General features: G+C 44.6%; 1 protein-coding gene and 1 pseudogene across 1 annotated transcript; one reads left to right on the top strand and one right to left on the bottom strand.

The window, feature by feature from the left end:
• Window positions 1–1,364: 1,364 nt before the first annotated feature.
• Window positions 1,365–2,363, top strand: LOC128832567 (olfactory receptor 52E4-like; annotated as a pseudogene).
• A 7,186-nt stretch (window positions 2,364–9,549) lies between these two features.
• On the bottom strand, window positions 9,550–10,509 carry LOC128844257 (olfactory receptor 51G2-like). Its single transcript, XM_054041849.1, has one exon. The coding sequence runs from the start codon at window positions 10,507–10,509 to the stop codon at window positions 9,550–9,552; it is 960 nt and encodes a 319-aa protein (XP_053897824.1).
• Window positions 10,510–12,885: the final 2,376 nt, after the last annotated feature.

The following is a 12,885-nucleotide window of genomic DNA, read 5'->3' as shown; positions in this document are numbered from 1 at the left end:
CTGCATATGGCAACCCTTTCAGAGAGACTGAGTAACCAAAACTGAGCGCATATCCAGAGCAGGTTATTCTTCATCCCACTCCTTAGGCATCCGAACGTTGCCTTTGTTTTGCCCACTGCTGCGAACGAGCAGGTGTTTCCATGGAGCTGCTGTCAACGATGCCCACTGCGGTATGTTTTATTTGGGATGATTTCCCCTGGCACATGTCTTGGCAATTTTTTTTCCCCCAATCTCAGATTTTGAGCAATCAGGTGAAAACAGAACTCCCTACAGCATGGACTTTTTTAGCCTGGGTTTCACTCCATTAAGGTAAAACTTTTTAAAATAGGTCAAGAAACTTTCCCTTTGTCTGTTGTTCTCTGGGCTGGAGGGACAGAGCAGCCATGCTATAGGCAACTTAAGCCAGGTATAATCATATATTATCAGATTATGCCTGGAACCACTTATCTGAACTCCAAATGTGTAAGTAGATCAGAATGTTTAACTAAACGCGATTAGGGTTATGTCTTTTCTTTCTTACTGGCTTGTGGACTCCTCTGGTCTCATCCCAGATGCTTTTGTATGCTCATAACCTTTAAGGTGACCCCTCAAGAAAGCTATTTTGGGTGCTTGATTTTTGAAATTGCTCTTTTAAAATCTAGCAAAAGCCTAAGTTCCATATGTATTTTCTTTTTGTTTTTAATAACAATGACCTTTTTTAAGAACAGGATTGGATGTTTGGTGTGCTAAGAGGTTTGTGCATGTTGTTCGATTAGCTGGTAGCCACAGCTAATTTCCTTTGTTTTCTTTCTCAGCTCTTCCCTGGATGGTACCCCTCAGGGAGGAAGTTGATCCCTTCCTGGGATCAAAGGTTTTATTTGTTTGCATTTGGGTGGTGGCAGCGTTTGCCAAGCCAGGGTTGGAGAAAATGTGAAACCTTGGGAGTTTAGTACAAGCCTTAAACTTTAAGGCAACTAATAATTTTTAAAATCCTTGCGGGCCCCACTTCTGCACTTGGAGTGACCGAGTTCGGATTCAGCCTTAACAGGAACAATGATGGATAACCAGTATTCACACTCACGTTTCCTGCTGGTGCTCATTAAGCTTTCTCAGACCATGACATGCAGGAATTATTGATGTAGGGAGCCCCATAGAATATGGAATTGGCATTAGGTGGGTCAGTTGCTCATAATTCATTTCTCTAAATAATGAAAATGTCATTTTTCAGTGTGTGAAGAGTGACCAATCTGCCTTACCCATGAGAAGAGCCTCCAGTAGTGCATGTAGTATCTCATATGAACATTGTCTCTCCATCCAGGCATTTGTACTGCAACCATCATCCTAAAGCCTGGGCACATACAGGAAGCCAGTGGAACTTACGGTACATGCACTAGACACCGGTCTGCCTCAGTGTTGAACACCTTCTCCCCTACTGCATGTCAGTTTCCAACACAACTGACTTCACCAACCCCTCCACCTTCATCCTGCTGGGCATTCCTGGCCTGGAAGCAGCCCATGTCTGGATCTCTATCCCATTCTGCATCATGTACATCATAGCCATCTTGGGAAACTTCACCATCCTGTTCACCGTGAAGACAGAGCCGAGTCTCCATGGGCCCATGTACTATTTCCTTTGCATGCTGGCTGTCACCGACCTGGGTGTATCTACGTCCATCCTGCCCAAAATGCTGGCAATATACTGGTTCAATTCCAGAGAGATCGATTTCAGTGCCTGCCTCACCCAGTTGTACTTCTATCACTGCTTCTCTGTGATGGAGTCTGGGATCTTCGTGGCCATGGCTTTGGATCGCTATGTGGCCATCTGCAACCCCCTGAGATATTCCACCATCCTGACAAACCCCGTGATGGCCAATATGGGCCTGGCCATAATGCTGCGCAGTGGCGTGCTTGCATTGCCCTTTCCCTTACTGGTAAGGCAATGGCCATATTGCAGAACCAACATCATCCCCCAGCCGTACTGTGCCCACATGGCCGTGGTGAAGCTGGCCTGCGCCGACACCAGTGTCAGTAGTTACTACGGTCTCTTTGTGGTAGTCTGTGTAATTGGTCTGGATGTGATTTTTATTGCCCTGTCCTATACCCAGATCCTCAGGGCCATCTTCAGCCTCCCCACAAAGGACGCCCGGAGCAAGACTTTTGGGACCTGCATCTCCCACCTTTGTGTCATCTTAGCCTTTTACATCCCAAGTCTCTTCTTCTCTCTCATGTACCGGTTTGTCCAGAATGTGCCCCTGCATTTCCACATTCTCATTGCCAATGTGTACCTCTTGATGCCTCCTGTGCTAAATCCCATCATCTATGGGGTGAGAACCAAACAGATCCGGGATAGGCTGCTTCGGCTCCTTACTCATAAAGGCACCTAATTTTTTCTCCTGGTGCTCTGGCTCTCAGACCTCCATGCAGAGCTGGCTGGTGATATGGTGCTGGACAGTCAGAGAGACATTAAATCCTTTCCTGACCTTACTATGCTGTGTTGGTGTGGCAAATTAGGGAATTGATCTATGCACAATTCATAGAGTTGCCACCTTTCTAATTGTTAGTAAATGCCCCACCTCTTCTGCCGAGGACCCACCCCTCTCTCATGCAAAGTAGCCATTTCAGATTTTCCTAGGAATGACAACGTTTTCCAATTTTTCAGGCCTCACCTCATATTGGTAACACCATTGAATCATTGCTTCAGCAGGGAATCATTTGTAAGTGTATTTCAATATGCAACTTTCCAATCCGGCTAGTACAAAAAATGGGTCATGGTGTCTTACTATTGACTATCGAAAGTTGAATCAAGTGACTCCAGGTTGTACAGCTGTTGTATCCAAAATGCCTGACCTGATTCAATCTACCAATCCCAAAGCCACAGTAGAAGGGGTTCAGTTTACATTTCAAGTCTGACCCCAAGGGCTACATAATAGTTCCGCCATTTTCCATGGGCAAATGAAATGAATTTTGTCAAGGTTTTCTAAACCATCTCTTCTATTTTGAAGGGTCAGAATCCATTAGCTATGGATGTAAGAGCTTAAAAGTTCTTCTGAGAACTTTTCATATAGGCCCAGAGTCCACAGCTTGGCTTGGGCTATGGGGGCTGGCTAACAGAGAACAATACATAGCTAAGAGGAAGCAGGGGTAAACAAATAACCTTGTGAGTTTCAAGTCAGTGAGCGGAGTCAGCATAACTCCAAATGTAATTGGGCGTCCTTATTGCAAGTTATAGACACATGAAGCATTGAGAAAGGCCTCATGGTTACTCCCTAATGCAGGGAGGAGATAGTGGTACAATACCCCTCAGATCCCAGACAGAGTTCAGGAAGAGGCCCGATATAATTGACATGAGTTATGACACCATCCCCTCACAGATGTATGCCAATCCTAGCCCACAGAAATGCAAGGGTAAATTTATAAACAATTGTTGTTGTTAAGTACTAATTACTGCCTTTTGCTTTAAATCTGCAGGAATGTACCTGTTGGTCAACCAGGAGAGCTGCTACCTCATTCCCCTGGACCCCAAAATTAGGATTTATCCTATACACTTTAATAGACATAGTTTGGGGGTAATTACCTGTGTGTCAGCAATATGTTAATTTAAGGCTTGGGTGGAGCCATTATGTAATCTTTTAGACCATTGGATTATTGTGCTTATCTTGTCTTGCTGCTAGAACCTGTCCAGGGGCTTGGGGAAACCCATCCCCGTTGCTTCTCTCTGCCGAATGATATATAATCTATTGTAATTAATTTTTCTGCAGGGTCTCTGATCCTAATAAGCAAAGTGACACTCTTCCAGCACTGTGCATAATAAACTCCTGTGCTTGACTCTACACAGTGTGTTGCATCTGAAGAAGTCAGGTTTTTTACCCATGAAAGCTTATGCCCAAATAAATCTGTTAGTCTTTAAGGTGCCACCAGACTCCTTGTTGTTTTTGTAGATACAGACTAACACGGCTACCCCCTGATATTTTACACGGTGTGAATTATTGTTCCTTCAATTTTAAAATGTAGATGACATTTGTTTAGCAATAGAAACTCAAGAGAAACACTTGGAGTGTCTAAATGATTTTTTTTAAATCATCAAGGATGCAGGATTAAAATGTAATCCAACAAAGTTACAGCTAATGGTCCCAGAAGTTTTATTTTAGGTATCACATTGTCTCAAGGAGGTCAATCACCTGCACAAGAAAAGGTGGCTTCAATTCGGGAACTACTCATGCCCACTAACATAACTTCTTTACATTCTTTCTTAGGTTTAGAAGGATACCATCGAGACTTCATCCATAACTTTACTCACATTGCAGGTCCACTCTATAAACTCTTGAAAAAAGGAGTTGCTTGAATTTGGACAAACAAGCATGCAAACGGAGGGAAATAATCTATTTGGTACATGACATAGCATCAGGAGGTCATCAAGGGATGGAAAAAACCACGCAGTGCCTCACCTTGATAGGTTGGTGGTGGCCATGCATGAAGGCAAATGTACACCAGTACTGCAAAAATTGTTTGGTTTGTGCACACAGTAATCCTACCCCCCCAAAAAAGAATGCTCCTTTAAGATCCCAGATATATGAAGGTCCATGGCAGGCTCTGCAAGTTGATTTTTTGGACCTTTACCAAAAACTCCAAGGGAAAACCAATACCTTCTGGTTGTCATTAATCTGTTCTCTAAACGGGTGGAAGCATTTCCTTTAAAAGCAAATACTGCTGTAGCCACAGCAAAGGTTCTAATTGAACAAGTGTTTTCTCGCTGGGAATTCCCTGCTAGGGTAGAGCCATACAGAGGAGCGCACTTTACTGAACAAGTGTTCCAAAATGCCTGCAATTGTTAGGAATGCAAGAAAAAATTGTATATTCCATACAGACTTCATTCATCAGGGATGGTAGAGCGAAAAAGATCACACCATCAAACATATGCTGCAAAGGCTGGTAGATGCTAATGGACGCAGTTGGGGCACCCTGATTCCTCTCATTTTAATGGCATTCAGGGCAACTCCAGCTGCCTCCACAAATCGTACACCCTTTGAGTTCAGAACTACACAAACTATGCATGTGCTAGAGCATCTTTTATGGCATGCCAGTGGCACGCAAGCATTACAAAGCCATCTGTATCAGGACCACTTGCAGGTAGCTGCCACATTGGAAAAATCCAAACGAAAGGCAAAAGCCTATTTTGACAAAAATCAAAGAAAAAAAAGCTTGCGAGGTTGAAAACCAAGTTATGCTTGTATCTTATGCTGTACCAGAACACAACTTATGTAATCCATAACATGGGCTATTGTGGACAGATTAAGTGCCTCTGTGTACAAAATTAAAATTGTACCAAGTAACAAAAAAGTAGATCAGTATTACCATGCAAATCAGCTAGAGTGGTATCTTTCCATAGGCACCAGAACCAAAGACGGTAATTGCGCAAGAAAGCCAACACGAAAGAGCTCAGTGACAGAAACAATAAAAATGCCACTTGCAACCACACTAATCCTATACTTCTGCTTGAATGCTCAAGTTCAAACTGAGTCACAGGCAGGTTTGCCACAAGAGACACAAATGGTAACAGTGGATCAAAATATTGTGGTGGGACTAAACTCAGACTTGCCTATTAAGGCTAAAAATTCACAGATAACAGTTTCACAGTGGTAGCCGTGTTAGTCTGTATCAGCAAAAACAACGAGGAGTCCTTGTGGCACCTTAGAGACTAACACATTTATTTGGTCATAAGCTTTTGTGGGCTACAGCCCACTTATTAAATGCATGGAGTGTAAAATACAGAAGCACAGTGGTTTCCGAAGTGGGGTGCGCAAGAAGATCCTTCGGGGTTTGCGGTAGGAGAAGCACCTTCGGGTTGCTTTTTTTTGCTTTGGCAGTTTGGGCGGGAGTCATAGAATCATAGAATATCAGGGTTGGAAGGGACCTCAGGAGGTCATCTAGTCCAACCCCCTGCTCAAAGCAGGACCAATTCCCAACTAAATCATCCCAGCCAGGGCTTTGCAAGCCGGGCCTTAAAACCCTCCAAGAAAGGAGACTCCACCACCTCCCTAGGTAACACATTCCAGTGCTTCACCACCCTCCTAGTGAAAAAGTTTTTCCTAATATCCAACCTAGACCTCCCCCACTGCAACTTGAGACCATTGCTCCTTGTTCTGTCATCTGCCACCACTGAGAACAGCCGAGCTCCATCCTCTTTGGAACCCTCCTCAGGTAGTTGAAAGCACCTATCAAATCCCCCCTCATTCTTGTCTTCTGGAGACTAAACAATCCCAGTTCCCTCAGCCTCTCCTCATAAGTCATGTGCTCCAGACCCCTAATCATTTTGTTGCCCTCTGCTGGACTCTTTCCAATTTTTCCACATCCTTCTTGTAGTGTGGGGTCCAAAACTGGACACAGTACTCCCAATGAGGCCTCACCAATGTCGAATAAAGGGGAACAATCACGTTCCTCGATCTGCTGGCAATGTCCCTACTTATACAGCCCAAAATGCCGTTAGCCTTCTTGGCAACAAGAGCACACTGTTGACTCATATCCAGCTTCTCATCCACTGTGACCCCTAGGTCCTTTTCTGCAGAACTGCTACCTAGCCATTCGGTCCCTAGTCTGTAGCAGTGCATAGGATTCTTCCGTCCTAAGTGCAGAACTCTGCACTTGTCCTTGTTGAACCTCATCAGGTTTTTTTTGGCCCAATCCTCTAATTTGTCTAGGTCCCTCTGTATCCGATCCCTACCCTCTAGTGTATCTACCACGACTCCCAGTTTAGTGTCAGCTGCAAACTTGCTGAGAGTGCAGTCCACACCATCCTCCGGATCATTAATAAAGATATTAAACAAAACCGGCCCCAAGACCGACCCTTGGGGCACTCCGCTTGAAACCGGCTGCCAATTAGACATGGAGCCATTGATCACTACCTGTTGAGCCTGACGATCTAGCCAGCTTTCTATCCACTTTACAGTCCATTCATCCAGCCCATACTTCTTTAACTTGGCGGCAAGAATACTGTGGGAGACCGTATCAAAAGCTTTGATAAAGTCAAGGAATAACACGTCCACTGCTTTCCCCTCATCCACCGAGCCAGTTATCTTATCATAGAAGGCAATTAGGTTAGTCAGGCACGACTTCCCCTTGGTGAATCCATACTGACTGTTCCTGATCACTTTCCTCTCCTCTAAGTGTTTCATAATTGATTCCTTGAGGACCTGCTCCATGATTTTTCCAGGGACTGAGGTGAAACTGACTGGCATGTAGTTCCCCGGATCCTCCTTCTTCCCCTTTTTAAAGATGGGCACTACATTAGCCTTTTTCCAATCATCCGGGACCTCCCCCTCGCCGACTGGCTTTTTTTTTTTTTTTTTTTGCTTGGGGCGGCAACAATGGTAGAGCCGGCCCTGCGGTATGGCAGGGAGTGCATGCTCAAATTTTTTTTACTGATAGGGGTGCATGATCAAAAAAGTTTGGAGACCACTGCAGTAGGCGGTATATATACACACAGTACATGAAAAGATGGGAGTTGCCTTACCAAATAGGGGGTCAGTGCTAATGGGATAATTCAATTAAAGTGGAAGTAGGCTATTCTCAACAGTAGAATACCAAGGAAGGAAAAAAATCACTTGTGTAGTGGTAATGAGGGTGGCCCACTTCAAACAGTTGACAAGAAGGTGTGAGTAACAGTAGGGGAAAAATTATTATGGGGAACTTAGTTTTTGTAATGACCTATCCACTCCCAGTCTTTATTCAGGCCTAATTTGATGGTGTCCAGTTTGCAAATTAATTCCACTTCTGCAGTTTCTTGTTGGAGTCTGGTTTTGAATTTTTGTTGTTGAAGAATCGCCAGTTTTAAGTCTGTTATTGAGTGTCCAGGATGACTGAAGTGTTCTCCTACTGGCTTTTGAATATTATAACTCCTGATGTCAGACTTTGCGTCCATTTATTCTTTTGCGTAGAGACTGTCCGGTTTGGCCAATGTACATAGCAGAGGGTCATTGCTAGCACATGATGACATATATCACATTGCAAGATGTGCAGGAGACCATGCCCCTGATAGTATGGCTGATGTGCTTAGGTCCTATGATGGTGTCTCTTGAATAGATACGCGGACAGAGTTGGAACCAGAATTGTTGCAGGATTGGTTCCTGGGTTAGTGTTTTTGTTGTGCAGTGTGTAGTTTTAGTAGACTTAAAAGTGGCACTTCTTCAACAACAACAAAAAAACTTCAGAAACAGCTACTAATTGCTCACTAGCTTTCTTCTTCTCCGCTACCAGCTTTCTTCTTCTCCTCCATCTTCACCCATTTGGATCCAATCTCCCCTGCTTTGATTACAGTGTTGGGCTTCCCATCTAGGATGTATCTTTCTATTTCCTCAGGAACACCCTCTAAGAACTGCTACATTTGCATTAGGAGAGACAGATCTTCCAGAGATTTAACACTTGCTCCTGATATCCAGGCATCCCAATTTTTTACACTGTGGTAGGCGTGTCGGGAAAATGCCACGTCTGGTTTCCACCTGAGGGCTCTGAACCGCCGACAGGCATGCTCGGGTGTTACCCACATTCTAATTCTGACTTTTTTAAAAAAAAGTTTGTATTCATTCATGTGTTCTTTAGGCATTTCCGCTGCCACATCTCCTAAGGGTCCACTGCGCTGAGGCCTCAGCTCCACCATATACTGATCTATAGGTGTGTTGTACCCAAGGCAGGCCCTTTTGAAATTTTCTAAAAAGGCCTCTGTATCATCCCCTACCTTGTATGTGGGGAATTTCTTGGAATGGGGAGCGGTACCTGGAGAAGGAATGTTAGGGTTACCTGTGGGACCCAGCTTAACCCTTTCCAGCTCTAAGCGCTTCAGCTCTAACGCTGTCTCCAAACACTTTGCCTCTTTACTCTGCTCCGCCTCCAAGTGCTTCAATTCTCTTCTCTCCTCTGCCTCCAGCTCCAAGCTCTTTAATTCCATTTCTCTTTCATGTTCCTTCTGTTTTTCTTCTGCCTCCAATCTGACTAATTCCAGATTTTTCTGGACCTCATTTTCAGTTATCTTTGCTAACCTTCCTGCCCTTACTGTAGCCTAGCCCGAGAGCTAGGGGAAAAAAACAGCTTGTGAATTCCTTTGCTGTAGCTCAAGTACTCTGCCTTCAGGCAAAGAAAAAAACTTCAGCTGCTCTCAGCTAAAAAAAAAAAAAAAAGAAAGTGTACTTTTTAAAAAAAACCTCCCTGTTTTTTAAGGAGCCAAAAGGAAAAATATGTCCTTTTAAAATCCTGAGGTCTGTGCTTCCCTTCAAAGCTTGTTACACCTTTGTTCCTTACCCACTTTCCAATCAAATATTTCATTTTTTTACATGTTCCACATTACTCTTACCAGCATCCCTCTTAAGATTCCTTGTAGAGGTTTAATGGTGGTCCCTCCCCCTCTGCTGCTGCCTGCCTTGGTCTCCATCCCCTAATGCAATGTCCTCCCTCAACAGCCCGTCTCTAATTGGTCCAGGTATTAGACCCCGTCTGGACCTCTCTCTACTCTCTCTGTCTCATGTAGTCTTGGATGTAAGGCTCCAGGATGGAATAGGTGGGCCGTGTTTATCATGTCCTGTGTCAGCAGCTCTGCAGCAGGTTAATGAACTTGAAGAATGCTCTGATTATCCCTGCACGCAGGTGTCTGCTTTTCATGCTGTACACGATTGGATTAATCAGGGGTGGGACCAGCAGGGAGTTGTATCCCAGGACAGTTTGAAGCAAGGGAGATGAGCCCTTTCCAAATCTATGTAACACCGCAAGGCTGATCTCTGCTGAATAGAACAGCAGGACAGCGCAGAGGTGGGAGACGCAGGTGTTCAGGGCCCTGAGGCACTCTGCATTGGACGCGATGTTCAGCACTGTTTTGAGGATCATCACATAAGAGAGAAAGATGAACAGCGAGTCCAGCCCCACCGTTAAGAGTGTAATAATCAAGCCGTAGATGCTGTTCACTGTGATATCTGAACAAGCCATCTTCATGACTTCCTGGTGCAGGCAGTAGGAATGGGAGAGGACATTAACTCGACAGTATCGGAACCTTTTCAGTAGAAATGGGAGTGGGAATATTACAGCCAAACTTCTTAGCACAAACACCAGTCCCATATTGGCTATTCTCGGCAGGGTTAAGATTGAAGAATATCTCAGTGGGTTACAGATTGCAATGAAGCGGTCAAAGGCCATCAACAAGAGCATGGAGGATTCAATTAATTGAAGCGAGTGGATGAAGAAGAGCTGGGCAAAACAGGCTTCGAAGCTGATCTCCCTAGATTTAAACAAGTATATGCCCAGAATCGTCGGCATGGTGGATATTGATATGCCAAGGTCTGTGATGGCCAACATGGAAAGGAAAATGTACATGGGATCATGGAGCTTTGAATCTGTTTTTATAACGAACAGAATGACTGAATTTCCTACTATCGAAATAACATACATTAAGCAGAAGGGGATAGAGATCCAGAAATGGACTTCTTCCTGGCCAGGTATCCCGGTGAGAAGGAAAACGGCAGAGTTGAATTTGGTGTCATTGACAGCTGACATAATATACTGGGCAGGTCCAAGAAATGTTTAACTTTCCTTCCTGAAAACAAAAAAGAACAGGAAACTAGATGATATTTAACAAGACATCTTTCCGCTCTCAGTGAAAGTCTAGAGACTCCCAGGAGCTCAAGGCAGATGAGCAAAAATATTGTCTTGGATTTACAACACCGAGAGAAAGATAGGCACTGCCAGACTGGATTAGACCTGTAGTCCATTTAGCCCAGTATCCAGTGACCAGTACCAGATGCTGCAGAGGAAGGTGGAAGAAGCCATTTAATAGGCATCTATGTGATAACCTGCTCCCAGGGAAATTTGCCTCCCCCTTGAGACCCAATAGTTAGACATATTTTGTGCTGTAAATCAGGAAGGTTTTGAGCCCTTCCAAGACTTTTTTTTTTTTAAATCTTCACTACTGTAATTAAATATTCTGGTAACCCATATATGTCTACAGTCCCTCTTTAAATACTGCTAAACTCTTGTCCACATTGATATCTTGTGGCTTGGAATTCCACAGCCTACTTGAACGCTGTTTGATTTTACAGTTGTGACCTTCACACAGACACCTTTTCTGGCCGTCCACTTCTCAGTGTGGCCCATTTTATCTTGACATGCATATAAACATATGGTGAGAGCATGGTGAAAGCTGTCATTGTATCTATCTGTCCTATACTGAAGCTATTTATAAACATATTTCAATGCCTCATTATCTAATGTATGTAATCTAATCTATCTATCTATCTATCATTTTCTCCACTCCTGAGAGTTCAAATTATGCCACTGCCTCTTTCCAGTACATGGGATTTTGAGAGACAATACCGGAGATACAAGCTGGGAAGAATCTCTTTCGGGCTACCGCCATGTTACATAACCTGTTTTACCAGGGCTGGGATTCTGTTCAGAGGTGGGGCAACTATTGCCGAGAAGCTCTTCAGATTGACAGACACAGACACCTCTGGGGAAGTCTGATGGCCTTCGGCCTGCCTGGGTCCCCGTCGGAGTTGGAGGCCTTGGGGTTAGAGATGTGTATAGACTGTTGGCTGAAAACTCTCTTATTCTCCCATGTTAGTCTCTTTTCCTGCTGTTTAGATTAAATAATATTTTGATTCAAGAAGGCTGACCGGTCACTTGTCTCACCACTTCTCACAGACTCCCAGAGAGAAGGACCACGGGTGCCATACCCTTTCGGACCTGCTCTACCCACAGTTGACACATAGGGTGCTGTAGCACAGTGTGGGAGGTTGGGAGGATCATGGGATTCCACGCTATGAGAGGGCAGGGTACAAGACCTGACATCTGAAAGTCAGAGACCAGAGAGGGGGCAGAGATGTAAGTAGCCCTGTAACTCTGAGGTGTATCTACAGGGAAGAAATTCTGGAGCACTCAGCCAGTCAGGAAACAGAAATATGACCTATCGGACCTGTTACCACACAGCAACACAGCTCTGAATTCCTGTCTTCACAATCAAGCCAGAGAACAAAACCTTAGAAAATTTATTTGCTGATTAAATTTCCAGAAGCAAATAAACCAGAGTCAGTTTGGGAACTAGTCACTGATATTCCGTGGGGTCTCCTATCGCTCAACCCCTGTCACAATCGGGCCAGAGCACACGGCACCTGTAGAAATGGGACCCCTTGAGAAATCCTGACTTGGAGCATCAGGGTATTAACACTCTGACCTCGCTTTGAATCTCAGATTTCTGTGTAGCTTGAATAACCGACCATTGACCCTGGGCAGATGTAGGGGAGGGGTTCCCAAGCTACCTAGTGCTGCCTTCCCTCCAACCCTGTCACTGAGTCACCCCGACAGCCCAGCTGAGTCCTCTGCCGCTGCACAGAACATTTGCAAATGGAAACAGTTTGCAGCCTTTCCGCTTCACTTCGCATTTCAAAGATAGTGAAAGCTGCCAACGTACCCAATTCCTGCTAGAAGGGGAGCTGCTGACACCAGAGATCTTCACCTTAAAGGACAAGGAGTCATCGGCGATGTTGCACAGGCAGTATCTGTTCAGACACGGAGCAGCCGTCTTTATGAAGCATGTTTTCACATTCCCTTGGGGGCCACTTGGCCATCAGGGAACCTCAGCTGCTTGGCTTCGTGTGCACCATCATGACCATTTAACCCCATCATGGCCAATGCAAATTTTAGGAGGCCAATAATCAGGGGATGTGTGGTGATGCTACCCAACTGGACCGCAGCACAAGCCCTGCTGCAGGCTTTATTCCTGGAATCCGGGCCTGTGATCAATGTTCATGTGGTTCTGATTAGTCACATGGCTACCTCGAGGGCGGCCGAGTGCTAACAGTCATGATGTCACAGCTTTGATCTTGCTGAAATGAAATAAAATAGAATAATATGATAATAATAATAGTAATAATA

Source organism: Malaclemys terrapin, chromosome 1, assembly GCF_027887155.1.
Source record: "Malaclemys terrapin pileata isolate rMalTer1 chromosome 1, rMalTer1.hap1, whole genome shotgun sequence".
Lineage (NCBI taxonomy): Eukaryota > Metazoa > Chordata > Testudines > Emydidae > Malaclemys > Malaclemys terrapin.
The sequence above is the reverse complement of the archived record's forward strand: the minus strand, read 5'-3'. Positions and strand labels throughout refer to the sequence as shown.

What these genes read in the sequence shown, in the direction of transcription:
- LOC128844257 (XM_054041849.1), bottom strand. Translation starts at nt 10,509, where the DNA reads ATGTCAGCTGTCAATGACACCAAATTCAACTCTGCCGTTTTCCTTCTC.